At 38.7% G+C, this 26,080-nt stretch overlaps 1 protein-coding gene across 21 annotated transcripts in view; it reads right to left on the bottom strand.

Annotated features, from left to right (window-relative positions):
* CAMK2D (calcium/calmodulin dependent protein kinase II delta) overlaps positions 1-26,080 on the bottom strand; it is a 1,797,486-nt gene that overhangs the window by 479,298 nt on the left and 1,292,108 nt on the right. For all 21 annotated transcript variants that reach the window (XM_044061588.1, XM_044061589.1, XM_044061587.1 and 18 more), the window contains exon 8: positions 10,817-10,900. In XM_044061588.1, coding sequence (XP_043917523.1) covers positions 10,817-10,900 — 84 coding nt within the window. The remainder of the gene's footprint in view (positions 1-10,816; positions 10,901-26,080) is intronic.

The raw sequence follows: 26,080 nt of genomic DNA on the forward strand, positions 1-26,080 counted from the left end.
TCATTAACAGAGACATTGGGAACATCCAAACATTGGACCCTACCCAGTTTGGCTTTGTTAAGGGGAGATCATGCCTCCTAAACTTGATGGACTTCTTTGAGACAGTTACCAAGGCTTTAGATGAGGGAAAGGAGGTCCACACAGCCTACCTAAACCTCGCAAAGGCTTTCAACACCATTCCCCATTCTGGTATTATAGACAAGCTCACCAGCCTGAACATAAACCCCTACATCACAAGATGGGTTTCCAATTGGCTTATGGATAGAATCCACAAGGTGAGAGTTGCAGGCTCTAGGTACAACTCTAAACCGGTTACAAGTGGCGTCTCCCAGGGCTCAGTCCTTGGACCCCTCCTGTTCGGTACATACTTCTCAGAGGTACAGGCAAGCACAGGAGGACTATGGCTGACCAAGCTCATAGACGACTGCAAACTGGGGGCCATAACTGACTTTCCGGCTGATACAGACAACCTCCAGAAGGGTCTCACTGAGACGGATACCTGGTGTCAAAATCATGGCCTCAAGCTAAATGCCAAAAAGTGCATAGTTATCCCATTTGGAAAAAACAAAGTACCCGCAAACTACCACATATATGGTAGTCCCCTAAATACAGAAAATGTAATAAGGGATCTGGGGACCCAAGTAGATAGTAATCTCTCCTTTGATAATCATATTGCCAAGGTGGTTAGAAAATCCTTCTATGTGGCCCACCTAATCATAAAAAGGGTTCGTATCTAGAACAAAAGAGGTTATTGTGCCCCTCTAATCATCACTCATCAGACCCATCATAGAGTACACTGCCCCATTTGGGATGTACCTTACAAGACACCTGCAACAGCTGGAAAGACAACAGAAGTACCTCACCAAGAGGATTACTGGCCTCAAACAGATGTCCTATGCAGCCCGACTGAAGAAACTCCAACTGTACTCGGTTGCATACTGCTTACTCAGAGGTGATCTCTGCCTGACATACAAGGCCATGTCCAACCCAGAATTGATGGACATGCTCCACCTAAAAATAAAAACAAATCCCCAAGAGCCACACATTCTACGGATCTGAACCTCACCACAACGATAAATAGGAGGGATAGATTCCTGTCCCAGAGACTACCCATGCTTTGAAACAGGATTCCAATCTACATGAGGCAGAGCCCCTCACTAACACTCTTCAAGAGAAACCTTGACGAGTGGATGGGAAACAAAAAATTTACCCCAGGGACCACTGCAGTGGCTCTGCTGGACAGAGGCACAGGGAACTAATGCCTATGCTAGACAGAGGCACAGGGAACTAATCTAAGGGGGCGGCGAAAGCCAACACATTCTGCCTAGGCTTATAGATGCCCTCGGGCAGATAGCCTAGTACTTACCTATGAACCTATGATGTTCTGGCAGCTTGGTGCAGAGGATTACAGCTATGAGTGGTTAATGAGCTTCATCCTGTAGGTCAAGGTTTAACTCCTTCAGCCTTTATTTGCATGCTGTAGGTTGCTCCAGAAAGAAGCTTGTACCTAGTGGGTTTACTTGGTTAGCAATAAATAAATAAATAAAATAAAAATACCCAATTGCTTATGATTTATGAGGTAATTAGTCCAGAGGATGGCTATCAGCTGTTGACAAGGAGTTCATATTAAAAACACGAATGTTTACTTACCCGAACACCTAAACACTGACACATATTCCACGAACTGCAAATACACCGAACGCCCTAAACCACGAAATTCAAAAACTTGAAATATCATACTTGTCCCTTCCCACTGCCTGCTACATAGTACCTGCACAAACAAACTAAATAAACCACATACACACACTAACCAAAGCCCTACATCTAATCCTAAACTAAACCCTACTTCTAACCCTACACTAAATCTTGCATATACCACCATGCATGCACTTAACTTAACCCGCATCCTAACCCTAAGGTTCATAACTATTGCACACTTACCTTAAAAAGCTATACCCAAACAAATTAAATAAACCACACACATACACTTAATAAAACTCTACTTCTAACCCTACATTAACTCTAACATACATTGCCATCTATGCACTTACCTTAACCCGCACCCTAACCCTAAGGTCCGTAACTATCGCACACTTACCTTACAGAGCTATACCGCAGAAGGGACAACCATGACGATTCGACGTTTTGGATTTCGTACTTCAGGATGATCGATGTTTTTGTGGTTCGATGAAGACGTGTCGGCGTTTAGGTGTTCGGGTAAGTAAACATTTGTGTTTTTAATATGAACTCATTGACAAGCTACTTCCTGTTGTCAGGGTTTGATTCACTCAGCCTCCATCCATTTGTCTGCTTTACAACGCTGAGCAAGACAGTGTCCTGGGTTTCTCTGAAAACAGACTTATGCCTAGAAAGTTTACTAGGTTAACAAATGAATACAATAAAATAAGAATACTTAATAACTTATGACTTTTCCTATACTGAATTCAGCTTCAGTGCTAAATAACCTCTCCTCAAGATCCAAAATGAGAGGGCAAATAAGCTCTGAATGAAATCAGGCAAAACAGTTGTTTTAATAGCAGACTTTGGGAATGTCTCTGCAGCAGATCTCAAATATTATGGCTATTTAGATCAGAGGGAAATGGACAGAGTGAATCACCATGCCCCCTGAACCAGAACTCAAATGAACCTGCCACATCACTTAGACGTTTTAGGAGGCAAAAGGCTCTATTGTAATCGGTCTACCTATACTTTTGGGTGGAATTAAATAGTTTTCCCTTGTTACAGGTGCTGAACCTTGAAAAATATTTGACTGGGACCTCTACTAAACATCATCTTTCTGCATGAGAACTGCCTTTTTGCTCTCTGACAAACATCACCCAAATGAAATAAAGACCACCTCATTTTATCCATGTTTTCCCCTCCTTAAAGCTCCGCTGTTTCAATGTTAATTCCTGGAAATACAGTGTGCTGAAACTCACTTCACACAACTGGTTCAGAATGCGGTGACCAAAGTTATGACTAAGATGTTAAGTGTGGAACACAGCCATTTACCCTTGCAAGGACCATACTGCTCACCAATGGTGTGCATGCAGCACCTTGAAGGTTGAACTTGTGAACTTTAAATTCATTGTTGAACTTACACCTTGCCGTCTCAGGCAGTTCATGCTTGCAGAGCTCATTATGCTCCTCCACTGAAAGGACTGGGTACATTCTGTGTTCTAATCACTGCAAGACCCTCCAATATAGCGCAGTTATTACACTGCAGTAGCACAGCCTTTTACAGTGGATAACAGTAACCACCCCACAGACACATACAATGTTGTGCTTTAGGATTTAACAATTACTTTACTTTCTGGTTTAACCATCAGAAATTTCTTGCAGCTTCCAAAAGCAGTACCAGTCACCATGAACTTACAGCATTGTCAGTGGAACTACACAAATGTTCATGAAAATGACGTGGTAAAGAGTTTCAATGGGCAATCATCCCGACTGCAAAACTGTTATCACCAAAACAATGGTGACACAATGGGCTTCAAAAATCATATTCATTTTTCAACTACTAGGCACCCAACAAACACTTCAAAGTAAGGCACCCAACAGACACTTCAATGTAAAATAAGAGTTTACATAAAGTGCTGACATACAGGAGAAAAAAGGAATTGCTACATGGTCGCTAAATGTAGAGTGAAACAGAATGTTATTCCAGAACTAGACAGCATTACAAATAAAGCTCATTAAATGTATACAACTTCATTTCCTAACAATACACAAGTCTGTAATTATTCTGCATAGCACTTACTATAACAAGTACTTAATATAAAACAATGCTACTTCTACCCTTTCTCAAGAATGAGGTGAAAAAACACACGGGGGCACTTTTGCCAACTTGTTAACGTGAAAAGTTTTGTTAAACGATTCACTGATTCATGCAATCACTTGTGCAAAATGAATTTGAGTTGAATACGTCTTGAATCTATGACTAAATCAAACCCAGTGTTTTCTTCCTATAGCATCATTAATTTTTTTTAATGACAGTTGCAGCAGTTTTGATAGAGGCTGAAAATTTGTTCCAATCTTCCTCTGTAATACTAAAGAACTAGTAATTCATTGCATTATTTTCTGCTTTTGGATTTTGTAGTCTTTTCCCCTTTCCCTTAACTAGTTTGAACATGTCAGTTTTAGTTCTAGTCTTTGGAACAGTTACTGAAATTTCTGTGCTGTGTCTGTTAAAATCAGGTTCTCTCATCTTCTTCTACCTACTAAAAAGCAGATATTTTTAAGTCTGATTTGGGGTTCACGTGAGAAACCTTTCATGTCTCTTATTTTTTTATAAATCTTTTTTCTAACATTGTCATTTGTTTTGTAAGGAGAAATCACATTTTGGTTAAGCTCAAATTTCACTTCAAATACTGCAAGTGTATTAGGTAAGAATCAAAGCATGTGCTGCATGTGTCTGTACCTACCATGTTACATTTGTGTAATATGCATGGATTCATAGATATCATCAGTACTCTCCCTCAAGTCACACTTCCTTTCTCCAGGACAGTCATCCTGGAGTAAATTTGTGAACACGTCTAGGTCAGTTGTACTTAAAAAAAGACAGTCACCTGACCTGCTTAACAGTTTATTAATCAGAGGTTTGGTAAGTTATAGATTAGAAATATGTCCTTCCACCATGTTTTGTTTATCTGATGGTGAAAATTTAGGCCCCTCTTCCAGTAATGCTGAAACCACTGGGCTTGCCGGGATACATAAGATACAAGACAGGCAGGTCTCTAACAGCATAGTAAGTGACACAGAGATCTCACCTAATAGTTTCTAAGACACTGAACAAAAAAGATAAAGATTCTAGCCTCTTTTGATAGCTCAGGGACATTAGGCTTGTGATCTTTTTGGTTTGGATCCTTTAGGATCTTTCTAAATGTTTGATATGTTTAGTGGAATGCATCCCACAGGCGGTTTTGTACATGATGATTGGTCTGATCAATGCTGAGTTTAAGGGAGTGATTATTTCATTAGACAACAATATTCCTTTGGTTTTATACTCCTTGAAGGCATTTGCCGAAGCGCTAGAGATACAATAAATTGAGTGTAATAGTGGATTCTTCGTCTGTGGTCTTCAGTTTTTATTTTCATTTTCATTTGGTTAGTATAATATTCCTTTGGTAGTTAGCTGTGCTAAATAAAAGGTTATCCAGACAATCACTGCCACATGATGGTCAAAAGGGAGGAAATTATCAACCAAAATTCCTAGGTCCCTAACTACACTTTCATTAAGTAGTGGTGTGTTGTCTATATAGTCTAAAGAGGGGAATGTTTGTTTTCCACTGGTGATGCTACTACGTTACTTAACATTTAGTACAAGTCCACTTTTAGCACACCATGAGTTTACCAGGGAGTCTTCACTCTAGAGGGTTTAGATGTCAGAAAGTGACTTAACAACAACCTTCAGTTTACAGTTTTCTGCAAACTTTGTTATTCAGAGGTCTTGTTGCTCTGTGTAGAGATATAAGAAACAAATGCCTGGATAGCCACTACTGGTCACTCTCATATTTTCTAAGAGGCACATGTGACTCACACTGTGTGGATTCTGTTTTTCAGCGCTTTAGCTATCTATCTTACAAAATAGGAGTAATTTTTTAAAGCATTTAGCTTCTGTACAATGCCATGATGGGGAATGGTACCAAAGGCTTTGGTCAGGTAAAGATATGCCATGCATGCTGCATGGTCACCATCTACAGCCTCTATAACCCTTTCAAAGACGCTTACCAGATTCAGCAGATAGGTTCTACCCTTCAAAAGGCCAACCTGTTGTGGGAACAAATTTATAAATATCTATGACAACAGAATCTTTGATCATAACCAATTTATTATCCATTTATGAAATGAATTCAAGAAATTCACTTTGAGAGCAGATTAATTTTTAGAACACATAAGTAATGATTGTGATCAGAAACCTGACCATAAGTGTTTGCAATGCATGTTGAGCTTTATCTACCCTGACGTATGATATACTACCAGTTTCAGAGCATAACCTGCATATTCCATGTACTGTATTGCAACATTTATTAATGCATAACTAATTTCTGGATATTACGCATCTCAAGAAAAAAGGTGATTTTTCTGAGGGTAGCAATTTGATTTTCCAGGACTCATTAGTGCGAGACCATGAATCGTGGTACTGGAAGACTGAAAACTCAGATTTACATATAACACAACTTTAAACAGCTGGTGCACTTGACATTTGTTTGTTATACACCTACTTGTTACGGTCATTAATTCCTGTCCTTTGCAGCATTGCAGTTTTTGTACTAATGCCTCTGTATACATTTCTATAAGACTGTTGTCATCAGCAAGTTGATAGTCTCTTACTGTCTGCATATCTGAATGTCTTCCTGACATCTAAAGCTGGCACCACAACCTTTTCTTTCCATTTTGTAAGAGTTTCTACAGCTTGTAAACTAAAATTATATAAACGGAGTTACATTTCACTGAACTCACTATATATGCTAACTGCAGAAGGTGACAATCAGCATATCTACACTAGCCTTTAAATGTAGCTAATATCTGGGTCTATATTAAATCAGCAAACACTTAAAAAACGAGCGCTGATCTACTGACCCCATGTAAGCGAACGCTTACAATCCTGAACACTCAGAACAGCAATTTTGTTCCCAGGGAAAAAAAAAATCGCTTTTCCACAAAAAAAAAAAAAAATAAAAATAAAAACTTCAAAACATTAAATATACCAACTCCGAGACTGGACTACAGTGATGAAAACGACAAAGTAACGGTGGCGACCAAGCGATTTTTTTCCCAAGGAAAGAAATCGCTTATATGCCGTTTCGCTATTTTGCTGTTTCATGCTTTCAAGTTTGATCAAGACACATTCAAAGGATTGCGTCTTTGATTATATAATAGGAACCCTAATATTTACCTCCTATCCATCCCATTTCTCTACACATACTTTCCCCACCTGTCCCATGCCTTCCTGGATGTCTCTCTGGATTTTTTTCTCTTCTGTCCATTCAAGGACTTCATTCCATGAGTTCATAACTCTCACTGTGAAGAATTCATCTTGCATATCCAGAAATTAGATGACTCCTACTATGTACTGGCTGCACATTCTCTTGCACCATCCTTCTCGTTTATAATGACCTCCTCTCCTTTCCCTGCCATGGTTCTGTGTACCCATATCATATCCCCTCATTTTGTCTTTTGGTCTCCAAGGAGAAAGACTCAAACTCTTGTAGTCTCTGGTCATCCCCCGTCTCCTCCATTCCATCCTCTCTGCTGGTGCCCTTCCCCTGGACTTACCCTAACATTCCACTCACTGCTTATCCTCCAGGACAGCTAGCAACACTCCTGATGTTGTCTAACCAGGGTGCAGTAAAGCAGTAACAAGTTATTTGTTTACTTAACTATCTACTTGTACTGGTTAGTGGATTGCACCACTACGACTTCTTTTTGGAAACCATAAATGTATTACAAACATAATAAAGTACAGACAAGCATTTTTTATATTCACCAGTTTAGTGGAAGTGTCACATTACTGCAATCTAATCCAATACAAATCAACTTCAAGGAAAAGGAGATATTTACAAACATGCATGCTATTCTGTAAAGACCACCCCCAACTATCTAAGTTATTTCTACAGTCTGTGAACCCTACATCGGTCTTATGCAACAGTATCCAGAGATATGAAAGTGGCTATTTTCTCTGAAACATTTCTAAAGTGTTTTATCAGACTAGACAGGGTGGATAAAGACTTTATAATACCTAGAAGGGAATTTCATTCTTGTGGTTTTAGTACAAAGACTGCCCTTGATGAGCACTAATTCCTGCTAAGAAGTGCAAATACTACTACCAGCTGACAAACTAGATTTGAAAATTTTAGCAGAGATCTTCAGTACTTTACCACTTTCATTCTGGAATCCAGCTATCATGAGGGTACAGCCAAGCATTCTCTTTCCTCCTTCCACACCTGTCTCTCTCCACTCCTGGTGGTCCACCAAGGTGAGATAAACACTATCAGATATTTTCCCTGTCTTTTACTCTCAATTCCACTTCCCATCTTACACAGCATACCATGGTTGTTGTAGCCCAAATGGAAAGTACTCTGCACTGATTTGAAATTAACCTTAAATGCGACTTCACTCTACTTTTGATGGTCAAATTGGGTCTATATTATATTTTCGAAAGTTTCAAACATCGAACACCATATGGTCGACACCGTATGAGGGATGTTTGAAATTTCGAAAATATAATTAAAAAAAAATAAAAAACTATACTTACCTAAACGCTGTAGGCAGGGGGGCAAGCCCTCCTGCACCCACACCCCCGCTACTTAAATATTCCTACTCCAAGATCGCACTGCATTGAAGTAAAGGGAAAATATTTCCTACAGCAATTTCCGTGTTACTCGTGCGACGTTTCGACCAATCGGGTTCGCTCAATACGCGTTCGCTGCTTACAATTTTTGATCATGTGAAATTGAAGTGTGATCCACACACCCACATATTCCTTTACTTTCTCATGTCTTAAGTTTTACCCCCTCCATCCCAAATGATATTTCACATTCGGGCTGCTGTGGTCCAAGTGTGTTATGATGCACCTGTTTGAAATGGACCTCAACTGCCACTTTTCTGCCTATTCAGACAGCTTTTCCAAGTTCATTATTAGACTCTTCCCTCAAATACTTTCCTACAACACCTATCAGTTCTCAGTTCCCTAAGATATGTCCACCGTGGAGTTCTGAAATCAGGACTAACTATTCATTTCCTTTATTACTAATATCACTCCTCTCACCCCAACTCTCTTCATTGAACCTTTCAAGCATGCAGTCCCGTTCCCTAGTCTCAGTCTTCTCTTCATCCCATCCTGTGCAGAACTGAATCAAAGGCCTTAAGCAAGTCCAGGTACACCATGCCTACAGGTGCTTTCCTGTCAAGATCTCTTACAACCCAGTAGTAAACTGGAAAAGGTTCAACTGACAGCTCCTTCTGTCCATGAACCATGTCAGTTATTGTTCTAGAGACTGCTATCCCCTAGGAAAGACACTAGCCCCTTCTTCAGGATTTCCATTCCCTACAGCTTCTACTTCTATATTTGCTATTCAATCTTATCCAGAAGCTAAATTATGTTTTTAGGTTTAATTATATGACTTATCAACATTTTTATAGATATCTCTAGTCAGGATGTTCTATGATTTTTTCAATATTTCCTGTGTCTCAGTCTTTCCATCCTGAAAAATACACTCTACAAAGTTTGAAACTATTACTATTTTCTGTCATAGCTTGCTCTTCATTGTTAACTAATACACCCTTTTTTGGTCTTGCTTCCTGCTTTTCATATGTATTTGAAGAACATTCTCACCCCCCCAACTCTTAAGTCATCCAATGGTTTTGCGACCTTCTGTGTGCTTTTCCAGTCTTAGTCCTTTTTAATGCTGGTGCATAAGACTTTCAGTTTGGAACATTTTTTCCTCTTTCTGTTAAATTTTTAAACATTGTGTTTTGTGTTAAACTTAAAAGATTTTTGATATTAGTACATGTCCTCTTGTTGATCAGCTCAATTATCTGATGCAGTTCTTTGCTTACTCTCATAACCCCCATAACAACCTCTTATTTTAGATCAAGACTTTTACAATTTTCAGTATGTATCAAATGGAGGTTTAAATTTGTTCTTAACCTTTTTCCACATGAAGAGGATACCTCTTGCTTAGTTTGGCATGCATTACAAAATCCTTTACAGAGCTTAAATGCACTAAATACAACTATATTTTTATCACTAGGTGAGTTGTATTAACCAGAGGTACCTAAAACAAAATTTCTGATTGGGTAACACTGAGTTAAGTGGGTCTATATTATTTGAACGAAGTTTTCTAACTTAGAATACCATATGGGCGACACCATATGATGAAGTTAGAAAACTTTAAATACTGAAAAAAAAAAGACTAAACCCTAAACTAAGAGCTGTGGGCAGGAGGGCAAGCCCCCCTGCTCTTTAAATATTACAACTCCGAGACTGCACTGTAATGTGGTAAAGGGAAGACTTCCCTTTACTGCACTGTAGTGCGATCTCGGAGTTGGTATATTTAAAGAGTGGGGTGTGCAAGGTGGCTTGTCCCCCTGCTTTAACATGTTAGGTGACCTTTTTGCTTTTTTTTTTCAGTATTCAAAGCTTTCTAACTTTGACCATATGGTGTCGTTCATATGGTATTCCAAGTGAGAAAACTTCATTCAAATAATATAGACCCGAGTTAAGTATATTTCCTTTAGCAGTAGCATGAATGATTTACACCATATTACACTGACTAATCATTATTTCAGAAGATATAAACCATTTTTTGTTACTTTCCAGTTACATCCAGTTAACCACAAGAATGAGATCTCCAGTGCAATTCCATGCATTAATGGGCAATGATGTCTAAATAATCTGAAAGTAGACTTAAATCTCATAGTGATAAGTTCTGGAAGCAAAGGAAGAAGACTATACATGAATCCATTTTATTATTTTCTTCTGTTAATGTTAGTCAAAATGCACACCAACTGTTTCTAATACATCCAAACCTGTAACTCTGATAATATATTCCTTATATGTAGACAGTATAACTCCTCCCCTGCTCTGACTCAGATTAGGTATTCTTCTGTATTGTGTAGCTTGTTATTAATGGCCCCTGCCCATCCAACTTGCAGTCAGACATCTAACGCACCAATATCAGCATTTGGTTCTACTCTTCCTACTTCCCATCATTCTACTTTTTTCATAAATCTCCTCGTTCTTACATACACTCCACTCATTGCATAACATCTGCTAGTAGTTCAAACAATGTGGTCTGTAAAGGTTTCTTACCACATGCCCACATATCCACAGGTTTTCCATAAGGATCCTTCCTTAAAACTTCAGGTGACAAGTAGCCAGGTGTCCCTGCAAAACCTGTGGGAAAGGGCAAAATTATTAGATATGTTAACTGCAAAACATATCATCATCATCATTATTATTATCGTTATCATCATCATCATTTTTTCATTTCTGACAATGTCACACAAAGAACAATCAACTTTTAATTTGTGAAAACCAACACAAAACTGCACTCTCAAAGAACAATCAACTTTTCATATGTTAATATCAACTCAGAACTGTTTATCTCAACATCTGTTATTTTTTTTTACGTATTTACTGAAAATAAAAATCTAGAATTTCAAAAAATGCACATAAACATACATACGGTATAACAAACAAGTAAGAAGACTGAACTCCAAACAGAAAGACTATCTATAATATGCAAAATATGGATGCGTAACACATGAAAATATATATGTCGGAACTTAGGCCTATCAGTTTTCTACTTATGATATAATTCTTGATAACATCTAGAGTACTCATACTAAAAAGTATTACATTGACTGTATAAAAGTTTTGTCTAGAACTTGTTGCATTTCTAAAGGAGTATGCTGCTATGCTGTTTGTCGATACGTTTCCCTTTTCTCCCCCTGTAAAGTTCCCATGTTTTGAGAACATGCTTTGTATATTTTATGCTTTATGTGTCGACATTATACCAAATGCCAACATGCTATACTTCAGTACTCTCAGAGTTTGTATGTACCCCTATCGTGATAGCTGCTGACACTCTGTAACATACTTTTTTCAACTGATGCTGGTTAGCTACATCTGCTCAGATAAACTCAGGTCAAGGAGGAAAACAGCCTTTGGGTCAGTCCACCCACTACATTACCAAATGGATACTTATGTTTATGTCATTTTTATAATTATGACAGCAAAGCAGTTAATGACTGATTGATTACACTGATCACTAAAAGGGTGTCCAAAATATAGACATTTTTCACTCTGGTATATGCAACAGCAGAGACAGACTACCCTGCAATTAAAGGAGAGAAACCAAAATAAAACTAAAAGACAGTCCACTTGTTAATGGCATTTTTAAAAGTGGAAAATATTCCACTGGTCCAGTCTCACCCATATTAAAGTCTGTAAATGTCCTGGAGTATGTCTTCTCAATACCAGCATGGATTTTTTTTTCTAAGAACTGGAGCTGAAGCCACGTGTTCCTATATGAAGCTGCAAATTGCAAACGTGCTTTTGTACAGTGAAAATATTTTTCATCATAACATGGATGGTTATGTGCCAAATATGTCCTGATTTTCTACCCACTGCCTCCCACTCATCCCACTAGAACATCCACATAACTTCTGCCCCTGCTGACAGTGGACAGGCAGTGTACAACAAATAATATGAATGAAATAATTATCTATTCCATTATGCTCAGGAGATGTAATGCGACAAATACAATAATAATGCAATATGATTTTTGAAAAATTATGGAAAATGATGCCTTAAAATAGTCACCAAACCACAGTTCTGGATTGTATGCTGCATGCTGTAAATACTCATTCACTCACTCATCACAGACCCATATGCTAATAGTGACTTACTCTTAGCTCATTAAGCATCAGAAGCAGGAGGCACCCTGACAGTTGACAACTCAAATAAGTGCACTCAAAAGGCGTCCCAACCTATCCAACACTAATTCTACACTGCAAACATATTTAATTATGGTTTTAACATGTGGCTGGAAATAATACAATTAAGTTTAATCTGCAGTGTACATGTGAAAATAAAGTTTCTGCTGCAGTCAGATCGATGCAAGATACTCAGATATAATTTGGTTTGATCCTTGATAATTCCTCCTCAAAAGTGAGTAACTATTCCAGCCATCCTCACTCTTCTGTGCCAATTCTACACCCTGCAAAGTGGGAAAGGCAAATAAGAATTTTGTGGTTGGATTGACGCCCCACCAGTGGCCCAGTAACTAAGGAGCCTCAAACCTCACCACTGGCAACAGTGGGGGACATGCACCCTGGGAGGATGACAAGTACACACACAGTAAAGTGCAATTTCCCTTAAGATCACAGTCAGTCTGGGGCTGGTCTATCCATTTTTATCCAGATCCCCAATAAAACTCCCCACTGGCACAGCTATAGAGTTGAGATTTCAGCTGAGTGGCCAAGCCAAGATCTCCAGCACCCTCTCTGTCCAACCAGTGCGAGGTTTAATTTATACACACACACACACACACACACACACACACACACACACACACACACACACACACACACACACACACACACACACACACGCCTGGGAAAGGCTGGCACAGGCTTACTATCTATGTCCCCTTCTGCCCAGACTATAAGGTAGCTTTCACTGCCAATAACCACTACTTATCAGCTACTTTAAGGCCCTTAGCAAAGGATGTCCAATCTTACTGTGTAATGTTACTATTAATGGTAGTTTGACCAAGAGCAAGGCTATTAGGAGTGGCCCACAGTGTCAGCAAATAGATATGTAAGTACTTTAAGAGCTTAAATATCTCTAGACAGACCAGCCACAATTGAAAGGTTTAAATATATTTAATAATACATAATAAAAGAATAACAAAATACTCAGTAAATAATCCAGCTACATCAGAGTTCAAAATCACAGGAAATATTTAAAACATTATTGCAGGACAGTCTCAAATAAATAAAGAAAACTTCTAAGCTATATTTTACTATATTCCTAACTATATCTAAGAGAAATTACTGTACCCTAGACTTACTTACTCATAGCAAGACAAGACAGATGTGGTGAGTGGGTTTTCTAGCTGATGTTGTCAGGTGAAAGACAAAATACAAAATGCCCAGTCTCTCTTTCTCTCTCTCTCTCTCTCTCTCTCTCTCTCAGAGAGTTCTTAAATTAATATTTCATATATTACTGCTGGGGTAGCTGATAGCATGACATCACTTCTTGTCATCTGACTAGCAATTCCCAGGCTCACAACCACTGATTTTAGCATCTACCTGCAAAAACAAACACACCCAAGATTTTTTGGCAAATGGTGGAAGTCATAAAATAATTTACGGTCCTCCACATTTAAAGACAATACAAAAAACGTCTAGTTCTAGACATTATGTCTCCTGTTACACTGAAACTGAAAGATAGCATCTATTTTATTATGTGGTTATAAAATAATTTAATTTCAACTATTTTTTCTGAAGTTTTTCAAATTAACCTTTTATGTGCCAGTTCCCATTGTTAAAACATATACATTTACACAGTTATAATAGTTTGTATACATTTCTGTTCTTTTCCAGTAGGGTACAATGTGGATACATCTTTAAACTAAGCATATCTCTTTAGCACACGTCTGTACAAACCATCTTATATGACATACAGTTCTTATCAGTTCTGCTCCTCAAGATGATACTATACACCAAACAACTCTTATTCTTTTTTTGCTTGATAACATTATTGTATAACAAGGCCAGCATGGATTTTGCATATCTCATGCACTCAGTACAGAACTTCTTTCCCTTACTAATCATGTAACAAAATCATTGAAAGATGATGTGATGGTACAGCCCCCATGTCCCTGTACCTTTCAGAAGCCTTAACAGCAGTCCCACACCCTCTGCTTACTCAATAGTTACTAAATATAGGGACATCAAATGCTAAGAATGGATGGTTTGCCAGCTTCCTGGTAGGCAGGATTCATAAAATTTTGTGGAACACCTGGCTGTCCTAGACCAAGATTGTACATTGTGTGTGGAGTATCTCATGCGGCAGTCCTCACATTAGTACTCTTCACTGTATTTACCAGAAATGTGCTTTACAGATGACACCAGAGTCCTACTTAGTGGTATACAACATGCTGCAAACTCGGCAATATTTGGTTGGAAATATGGCACAGAAAACAAAACTGATTTTGAATGCATTTAAAACCAAGTATAGGTCCTCCCTACTTTATCAAAGTTCTTGAATGTAAATAAAACCAAAATTATTTCCCCTTCAACAGTAGGTAAGTATCACCCATTAGTAATAAAATCAGGATCTGCAGCTATTAACACCTGGACTGTCACAGAGTATCTAGGAGTATCTTTGAACAATGAATTCCATTGGTGCCACATACAGAATGTTACAAATAAGACCTGTAAAAATGAGGACTGCTTTGTAGATAGCAAAATGTATCTTATTCCACAAAGTATACTAACTCTTGCAACATATTTGCTCCTACCTAGAGTTAATGTATGGATGTATAATGCAATTATGTTTCTCAAAGTACAACTGGAAAAGACTAGAGGACACCTAACAATATCTATGCCCAGTAGCGCCACCTTTGTATTCAGTAGTGGCCTTAGGCTGACTGAGATGATTGGGCACAGTACAGACCTGCATCTAATGAGGGCCCCACATTTGTTGCCAGTACCTACAGACCAGAACCACAGCTTACAAAAAAAAAGTCTTCACTTTGAAGAGCATGAAGACCAAAAAAGGGAATTGTTCTACTTGAAATTGTAGAAAATGTAACATCTTGCTACAGTCAAACTACCACACACTTAATGATGAAGCTCTTCAACATGACTGCAAATAATGCAGCACAAGCATTTAATTAACAAATGCCTGTACTGCAGTACTGCATTCCCGCACCATCAGCACCTACCATTCGTGAACCCTGATAGCTTCAAGGACAAGAAGGAAAGACGATCTTCACCTTGATGAGCAAAGGAAAAAAAATATTCTACTGTGAGACCAGACTAAGCTGCTTGATACAAATGCAACAAGCAGCTTGTTACATTTAAGCTACTGTATTACTTCTTTTTTTGTTGAATGACCTTTACTGTGGATTGCAGGCAGTCAATAATGACATGCTTTAGAGTTTCATGCTTTATTCTGTTCAGAAAATGCATGCTGATGCAAAATGTATTAACAACTTTTTAAATGGCTTAGAATAACATTTCAAAATTTTCCCTGACTTTGGACATTTTCCCCAATCATTTCTGCCTTTGTCTAGAATTCATGAGCTAAGAAAGTGGGCCACACATGCAGTATCAGCACTCAAACGATTACCAGTACTACACCTCTTAAATGTCCAGATTTTAACAGAATATCCAGATTTGCCTCATATGTTTGATATGTTCCTCACATAAAATTTATGGTTGTCTGGCAAGTCATTGAGAATGGAGGACATGGGGCTGAGTGATGACAGGGATGGGCTTGAGGCCCCCAAACATGTCCCAAACTGGCCCCACAGTTGCAAAGGTTGGCCCTGTTTGTGTTCCTTTATGTCACCTGCACTGGCCAACACTAAAATGTCATATTAAATTATCGTGGTTGTCATAAATACACAAAGTTATTAAGCTTGGCTCCCATGGGTACAGTGCTCAGAAAAAAATCTGTGATCATCTGCAACCATCTGCCTAGCTTTCACTCCCACAGCAACAAATATGGTGATGGTTGCTTTGTATTTTTCATATATCAAAGCTGTTATGAAAGTCATTGCCTTCAGCATGAAAAAATTATACCAACCTGCTAATATTTAAAGTCAGTATTTATCCTCTCTTATGACCAAGTACCCCTACTAACACATTCTTGCTGCAGACAAATATTACATTTCATTCTGCAAGACAATGCCATAACTATAAATATACTTCTTCTGCCCAGGCTAAAATTTACATTGCCAGTATTTTGACACAACATGCTTCTATTTGTAGATGACAAAAGAAAGTCTTTAAATGTGTCCATGTATTAAACAGGGAAAATGACAACATACCTTTAGATAAAACAAACTGCCTGCTAGTAATGGCTAGATCAACCTTTTTTCTAAAGTCACTAATCTTTAAGAGCTTCAGTGAAAATTACTGCCCTCACTAAAAAAAAGTCTGATTGCTTCAAAACTAAGAAATGTCTCCCACTTAAAAAATCTCTCTAAATAAGAAACTTGCTTCAAAAACAAAGAAGGTATGTACCGTATAGCTTTCAACCCACTTTATACTCTAGCAGAAGGCAAATATTCTTTGCTAAAACAGTAGTAGGAAGCTAGGATAGCATCCTACAAGGAATTAGAAAACAGACTTCCTTTATTCAGGAAACAACTTAAAAAAGAAAACACCTCAAAGAGGACTTTAACCACCTGTTTTACTATTTCACCTTTGCTTTTATTACGGAGGCCAACAGTTCTAAGTTTGCCTCCTGCATGACTTGTGACAAAAGCTGAGATTACTTTGTACAAGTTGTAAATACTGTATACAGTCGTCATTCAAATAGTCGAAATAACTGAATGAATATTAAGAATGCAATTGCAAAATCAGACATTACTTGTCCTTCATAGACTGACAAAACCAGCACATGTTAAGAGTATGTCCACAATTTTTATATCACTGTTTTTCTGCATACACGTATTTCAGTGTGTATTTTACTTTACTATAAGAAGTGAATTCCAGAACTACTGAAATAACAATCTGAGATTTGATATCCATATCTCTCAAACCATTAAGAAAGTACACAAAAAACTAGGTACCCTGTATAGAACTAAACAATTCCTCTCCAAACAAATGAAAGCAACCATATCCGGCACTCACCTTATCTCTACCCTCCTCTATGCCTCACCCATTTTTACCAACCTTAGAAAAGCAGACTTAGCAAAGCTTGAATGCTGCTATAACAAAATAGCTAGATTCGCCACAGACTCCCCATTTAGAACTCACCACTGCTCATCCTTAACACAGCTCAACTGGTTGAAACTCCCCCATCTCTTACTACAATCAACTGTCTCTCGCCCATAAAATTCTATATCAAACAGATAAAACCCTTGTAAAACAAAACTTACTTCACTCTCACATAAATAATAGAACACTTTGCTCCAGTAACAGATTTCTCCTCAAAGTTACTAAAACAAATAATACAGCAGGGGACATGCTATTCTCTAACTATGCGTCAAAAATCTGGAACACTCTTCCTAGTGATATAAATACTACCCCTTCCTTCACACTGTTTAAACATTCACTTATAGCCCATCTCAGTAACAACTGGCTATACTCCTGTAACACACCAGGTTAAACAATACCCACCACGTTATACCACTCCTTTCGCTTACCCGACTTCTTCGTACAACTCAAGTAGTTTTAATAGGCCTAGGCTCTTGAATGGTATTGTATATTGTTCATAAGATATAGTAAAATGCATTGATGTTTCCACCTTGGTCTAAACAATCTTTCTAGAGATTCTAGCTTGGTCTTAATCTCATGATAATTTTATTAAATATGAGACATAAATAATATGTGCACATCTTATAACTCTACTGACCTTTATAATGATGTATTAACTATTTGTCTTTTATAATGATGTATTCATTTCTAATTGTATTATGTTTGTAATTTTCGACCTTATATATTATCTGACCAATGTCTACTTGAATTTTTCAACTGTTATAGTTCTAGACATACTAAAACATGTTCTAGATATTACCTGTTTTTGACTGTTTGTTTGTTTTGTTAACATTCTGGAGCTTTTCTCCCCAGGCCTCTACTGAAAAAGGACCTGTGTCCAGTGGACTTTCCCGGTAAACAAATGTAAAATAAAATAAATAATACTGCATAACATAAAGAATTATAATGTTCGTTTTGTTGATCATTTTTTATTTGAAGGTTTTTTTGGTCAAATACTATCAAAGCTCATCTAAAGTAAATACATAAATATATAATTTTGCCCAGGTTAGAAGTTCTAAACACACCACATTACTGACCTTTATTTATTGTATACAGTTTGTTATGGGCAGAATAAATATAGCAATGCTGCGACCTTCTCCTTTCATATCTGTACAGGTTTAGATGACAGAAGCATGAACTGTTGGTGCTGTGACCTTCTCCTTTCACATCTGTACAGATGCAGATGATGGAAGCATGAAATGTTGGTGCTGACCTTCTCCTTTCACATCTGTATAGGTGTAGAAGACTGAAGCATGAACTGTTGGTGCTGACCTTCTCCTTTCACATCTGTACAGGTGTAGATAACTGTAGCATGAACTGTTGGTGCTGTGACCTTCTCCTTTCACATCTGTACAGTGTGGATTATGGGAAAAATGAAGTGTTGGTGCTGTGACTTTCTTTCACATCTGTAAAGATGTAGATGATGGAAGCATGAACTGTTGGTGCTGTGACCTTCTCTTTTCACATCTGTACAGGTGTATATGATGGAAGCATGAACTGCTGGTGCTGTGACTTTCTCCCTTTACATCTGTACAGGTGTAGATGATGGAAGCATGAACTGTGGGTGCTGTGACCTTCTCCTTTTACATATGTGCATAGGTACAGATAATGGAAGCATGAACTGTTCATGCTGTGACCTTCTCCTTTCACATCTGTACAGGTTTAGATGACAGAAGCGTGAACTGTTGGTGCTGTGACCTTCTCCTTTCACATCTGTACAGATGCAGATGACGGAAGCATGAACTGTTGGTGCTGACCTTCTCCTTTCACATCTGTATAGGTGTTGAAGACTGAAGCATGAACTGTCGGAGCTGTGACCTTCTCCTTTCACATATGTACAGATGCAGATGACGGAAGCATGAACTGTTGGTGCTGACCTTCTCCTTTCACATCTGTACAGGTGTAGCTAACTGTAGCATGAACTGTTGGTGCTGTGACCTTCTCCTTTCACATCTGTACAGGTGTAGAAAACTGAAGCATGAAGTGTTGGTGCTGTGACCGTCTCCTTTCACATCTGTACAGTGTGGATTATGGGAAAAATGAAGTGTTGGTGCTGTGACTTTCTTTCACATCTGTAAAGGTGTAGATGACGGAAGCATGAACTGTTGGTGCTGTGACCTTCTCTTTTCACATCTGTACAGGTGTATATGATGGAAGCATGAACTGCTGGTGCTGTGACTTTCTCCCTTTACATCTGTACAGGTGTAGATGATGGAAGCATGAACTGTTGGTGCTGTGACCTTCTCCTTTTACATATGTACAGGTATAGATGATGGAAACATAACTGCTTGTGATTACAGTGGTAGGACAAGACTCATGAAGAGCAGATGCTATCAGACAAGTGTGCATTGTCTATAGAAAATACACAGTACTCCCCACTGATATTAAACATGCACAACATATAAATTAAGACACATCAGAACAGAAAGTGAATCTGTGCTTTTGTAGTGCTGTTAAGCCTGAGCCAAAAGGTATGTCTCGACTGGGTGTGTTGTATGTGTATACACACACACACACACACACACACACACACACACACACACACACAGTCCATTTGTACAAGTTTATGCTCCACCTCTCCTAACTTGGTTAAGCTTTCAGGGAGCATATTTATTACTGCAGTGGTGTACTACATAACATACATTTTATTCAGGCTATGGTGTTTTTTGATTGTTTTACCAGGATTTAGTACAGAACGTGGATTTAAATAAAAATTGGTACTTCTAAATGTGTTTGTGTCTTTCGGCTTTTCCCGGTTAGGGGTCGCCACAGCGGAACTCCGGTCCGCTAATGATTGGTAGTTGATTTTTACGTGCCAAGTTACCAGCCCTGATGCACAACCTTCAACGAAGGTACGCCCATTCACGCATGTCTCCACGCAGAAGACGCTCTAGCTGAGAATCGAACCGGACAGCGTCTTATTGTGAGGCGACAACGCTATTGTTTATTTTCTTTTGAGATGCAGAGTTAAAGTCATTTTAGTCCAGCAGCATCCAAATGATAATCACTATTTTTCTTACCTCAGAAATGTGAGGAAAAAATAACATAGGTTAACCGCACTGTTTTCTCAGACCAAGAAGAATAAAGCAGAAGCCAGTACTTGGGTTTAAACTTTTGTTTTCTTTGAGAAAAATGCAGGAAGTAAGAGGTCAAAGAATCTGTGAGCATCACCTCTGGAATATGTTTGTCCCTTGTCATAATCTTTCATGGACCAGAGACTGAGATCCAGGCTGTATTCATATGAGCACTTGTGGAAATGAGTTTGAACAATCACCAAGAGGCAACAATTCTAGTTAGGTTTACAGAAGTTCTGCCAGGTACTTATGCCCACTTGCTGGAGATGACAGCTGCAGAGGGTTAAGGTTGTTTGCTGCAGCTCCTGTGCTACAAGGTTTTATTTCCTTAGCTCTCGTTTGCTTACTGTATGACCTTGAGCAAGTCACTTGGGCACTGCTCTTGGGTCACCCCTAAAAAGTGACTGTGTGTCCAGTGGGTCTACTTGGTTAACAAATTATCATTATTACTACTACAAGAATCTCAGACTGTATATGGTAATATTCCGCAGAGGACTGAAAGACATTTACTTAAAATAACTTCTTCTGAAATCCAAAAGAAGGACTAGGGCCTTGGTGATATGCCTATCTCACACTTTAGAGGACCAAATGAACAATGGTATTAACCCCACTGGTGGGTTAGTAGGACAAATCCTTGTTTATGGCACAAGCAACTCTAATACAGTTTGCAGCTTGGGCACTTGATGGTATGTTAGGGAGGATGTGCTTGCCTGTCCTGGAGGGGTGGGAATGTAAGGGTGGTCCTTAGTTGAGCTCTGCTGGTGACTGATGTTCAGATGAAAAAATGCCTGGGCTGGGGATGACTAGAATCAGAGAAGGTGTGGCTGTCCTATTGTACTGGGGTGAAAAATTTGCTCCAGCCCCTACTCGTGCACTGCTGAATTAGACATACTTACATAGTCACACTTGGAGACAAACTTTAGGACTTAAAAAAAAAATCCAACGTTGCTTACTATGGCAGGGGGAAAATCCTTCAGTCTGTGCAACCCAGTCTGGCATGCAAATCAGATTACCTGGTCACAGAACAGCCCCACCTCCATGCAGTAAGCATGCAGACACAAAAACAACTAAGTTTTCCATGTAAAATGTGTCCCAATTAAATTGTCAGTGTATTTTTCAACTTCACCTTCTTATAGTAGTATGCAGAGTGTACACTAAAATATCTCTTCGTAAACCTAACAAACTCTACAAGAATGCTAACTGAATATTTAATACTGTATGTGAAAAGATTTCATTACGTATTGCAGAGCATAGATCTTAAGGCTTTATCTACAAAGCTTTGTGTTTCAAGAAAAGACAGGAGTACTGATAGGTGTCAGTACCGTGTTTCTTCTTCCGCTCTTGGGGGAGGGGCAGAAAGATGGTCTCACTGAGCATAACTACTTAGAAGCCAAGTGTGCACCCTGTAGAACAGAGAGAAAAGATTTACTGACCTATGCCATAGGTTTCATTTGTTGACAGTCAATGGAAGAAAGAATAACTTATTTGGTTGTGCTTATGGCAGCTCATGATGGGAACTTAGAAGAACCATTGTTTGTGTAATGGACATAGCTACGGCTATACTAGCAGCTAACTGTAAATGAAACAAGCTAGTTTTGAACTCAGCACAAAACTTTGGGCCTTCTTTTAACTGGCTTTTAAATGGTGCCGAATGTTTAATCCTTGCCTTTCACTGCATTTTTTCTGGGAGGGAAGGCACATGTTAGTGCACGAAAATAACAATGGTGTTAATCTCACTGCTGGCATACAGAAGTAAAGCATCAACTACAGCCCAAGAAACTCAAGCTTACTTAGCAACTTGGGCACTATTACATGGTAGAGAGGATGGGCTTGTCTATCCTTGAGGAGAGGAAGCTAAGTAGTGGTCCTTTGTTGAATTCTGATACAGGCCAGCATTCAAAAGGAAAAGTGCCTGAGCCGAGAGGGTTGGTGGGAGCTAGGAGGTGAGGCCATCTTATGGGCTGGGTGTGGAGCCACAGTTGGATCTAATACTAGGCGACCTAGGCAGCTGCTTAGGGCCCATGTTGGCTGGGAGGCCAGAGTTGTCTTGGAGGTTGAAAAAATAAAAAAATCTCTTCCATAAATGCCCAAAGACATCCATAAACATAGGAGGGCTTTCGTATCTCACTGGAGACTTTCTGTAAAAATAAAGACGGCTTTAGGATCTTGCAGGAGACTCTCTGCATGAGCAACAAGCCCCAGAAACCTCAGTGTTACGAAGCTGTCCTAACGTAAACCACGGGAGATTTAACGGCAGAGCAGGGAGTTAGACATGATGACCGAGCATTGAACAGAACACCAAAGCTGAAATGGATGCCCATGCTGACATGGAAGAGAACAGCTATGGGACTGAAGCAGAATGAAGAGCAGCTGAAATAAAGAGTACTGATCTGAACAGACTGCAGAGCAGGGGTGTTGCATATGTGTGTGTATGTGTGTGTATGTGTGTGTGTGTGTGTGTGTGTGTGTGTGTGTGAGATGATGATGAATGCATATTTGAATGAACAGCTAAGTAGGTTCAGCAAAGTGGGACTGAAGCAGAACTGTATCTTTCTATGTGAAATGCCCTAGTTAGGCATGGCAGGTTGATTAATTTGCTCAGGCTCCAATCCTGCACCTTAGCTGCAGGGGCCAAGAGCCTGAAACCTCTACACCAACCACCAGACTGCTCAAAAAAATTTTCAGTGCTTTATGAAGGAATTCTGCATTTCAAGGAAAGAGAAATTTACTGTTGCTCATGCTAAGCCTGTTGTCAATGTGCAACTGTTTTGTTTAGCAAATGTGTTAGTGGTACAGAATTTGAAAGCAGTATGAGTAGCACACACAACTTGTAGCATATTCCTCTTTGGTACATGTAAAACAGCGATGCAGAACGCCACTGGAATCGCTTATCCACACACAACAGTCAGCTCAAATCCTTGCTCAAATGGGAATAACTTCTATTCACAACAGTTGTAAAGTGTTAAAACACCTTTAATCCACAAAACGTTAAGCGCTTTCACCCACTGGTCATGAGCTTCATCAGAACGTTCAAACAGCTGATGTAGAATGTTTAAGTACACAAAAATAGAGCCAAAAACACTAATCAGCTCCTTAAAGCTGTAATGCCCTAATAATATATTGAGCTACTCAAATCCAATACACATAATACTAACCTAAGCAACTGACAACACTGTAAAAAATATTTAAATGTAAAAATGTTACAAATGTAATAAAATATACACAATATATATGCTGTAACAGTCCCAAAATATTATATACTAAAAAATGTTATGTACTAAAAATATAAAGCCAATACCCCATCTCTAATAAGGGTTTGACTGGTATGTGTTCATTTAACCCTGGTGGGCCGCTGCATCATTTAGCAGCTGCCACCACATCTCTTTGTAAGCTAATACATTTTTACTACTGCCACCCCTCAGGCTGATCACCACATTCTCCAGGATGCCAAATTTAAAGTAGTGCTTGCCCCCTTGACTATCTATATGTTTAAACGGTACATTATTTTGGTCCTTACTTCTAATACTATATAAATGAGAGTAAATTCTCTTCCTGAAATTTCTCTCAGTTTTTCCAATATAGTATGCTGAGCATGCCATACATATGGCTAGATATATGACCAATTTAGTTTTACAATTGCCTTGTTTAAAACAAATTTTTGTCCTATTGATATTTTTCAGTGTCACCCCTGTATCTTCACAGATGGCGAAACACTGATTGCATGCGCCACATTTCGATGTGTGTGTAACCCTCTCTACCTTTTTTTACTTCCATACCTCTTTCTAAGAGTTTTTTCAAATTGTTCCCCATTTTGTATACAAATGTCGGATTAGGACCTAAGATGTCCAACTTTTCCTGATCTGTTAGTAATATATATCAATTTCTACAAAGGATTTCTTTAATTTGATTAGTATGTGGGCCATATTCCAATATACATGCTCTATTAAATGTCTTATTGTTGCTTCCTTCTTTCCTTGTGTCACTATTTGTTTGTTCGATGTTATGCTTTGCTCCTAACAAAGGGACATATTTTTTTCCCCTTTCATTAATTACGAATGCAGTAACTTCTCTCATCATTTGAAGGTCATATCCCTGTCTCTGAATAATTCAAAAATATATCTGATTTCATCCACCATGTCCGCGTAATTAGATGTCATTCTCAATGCTCTAATACATTGCCCCTTGTAAATATTATACATTAATTTCCTAGGGTGATTACTGTTAAAATCTACATATGAGTTAGAAAAAGTGTTTTATCTATGAATCCTTGACTTAAAGCCATTTCCATCATTGGTAATGTAAGTATCCAAATACGCCACTCCTGTAGCACTACTCTCAGATGTGAACTTCAAAAATTCACTACTACTATTTAGATATTCCATGAAGGTGTTAAAGGAATCCTGATCACCTTCCCATAGAATATAGATGTCATCTAAGAATCGAGAATAGTATTTAATGTTGTAATAATATTTACTTTTAAATACTTTCTCCTCTTCCCAGTCAAGCATTACAAGATTTGCAAAAATGGGGGCACATGCTGCCCCCATAGCCACTCCTTTTGTTTGTCTGAACAGTTCACCTTCGTAGTATATATAATTGTGATCCAGTACTATGGACATAAGATCTATAATCAGATAAATCTTGTCCCAGTCAAGAGAACTGTGCTTTCTAATGCTATTGGTAAAGGCCTCCATTCCTTCATTTCTTGGAATGCATGAAAATAAATCAATCACATCAATAGATGTGAATAACAGGTCTTTATTCCATATGTCCACTGGGTAAATTCATTAAAAATTCCCAGGAATCTTTAACCATATGAGTGATGTTCCTATAAATATGTTTAAGCATAGAATCCACTGCCACTCCTAATGGAAATGACCCCTCTTGATCTAGATGTGAACCCTTTCGTGATTAGGTGGGCTATACAGAAGGTTTTTCTAACCACTTTGGCAATGTGATTGTCAAAGGAGAGGTTACTTTCTACTTGGGTCCCCAGATCCCTAATTACTTCTTCCGTCATTAGTGGATTACCTCCTATATGGTAGTTTGTGGGCACTTTGTTTTTCCCAAAGGGGATGACTATGCATTTTTTTGCATTTAGCTTGAGGCCATGGTTCTGACACCAGTTATTCGTCTCTGTAAGGCCCTTCTGGAGGATGCTTGTGTCAGCCGGAGAGTCGATTATGGCTCTCAGTTTGCAATCATCTGCGAACTTGGTCAGCCACAGTCCTCCCGTGTTTGCCTGTACCTCAGAGAAGTATATACCGAACAAGAGGGGTTCCAGGACTGATCTCTGTGGGACGCCACATGTAACTGGTTTAGAGTTGGACATGGCACCCGCGACTCTGACCATGTGAGTTCTATCCCTGAGCCAGTTTGCAACCCATCTTGTGACATATGGGTTGATATTTAAGCTGGTAAGCTTATTTATGATGCCAGAGTGGGGTATGGTGTCGAAGGCCTTTGCGAGGTCTAGGTAGGCTGTGTGGACTACCTTT

Source organism: Protopterus annectens, chromosome 2.part0 (assembly GCF_019279795.1).
Source record: "Protopterus annectens isolate FY-2018-M chromosome 2.part0, PAN1.0, whole genome shotgun sequence".
Classification (NCBI taxonomy): Eukaryota; Metazoa; Chordata; order Ceratodontiformes; family Protopteridae; genus Protopterus; species Protopterus annectens.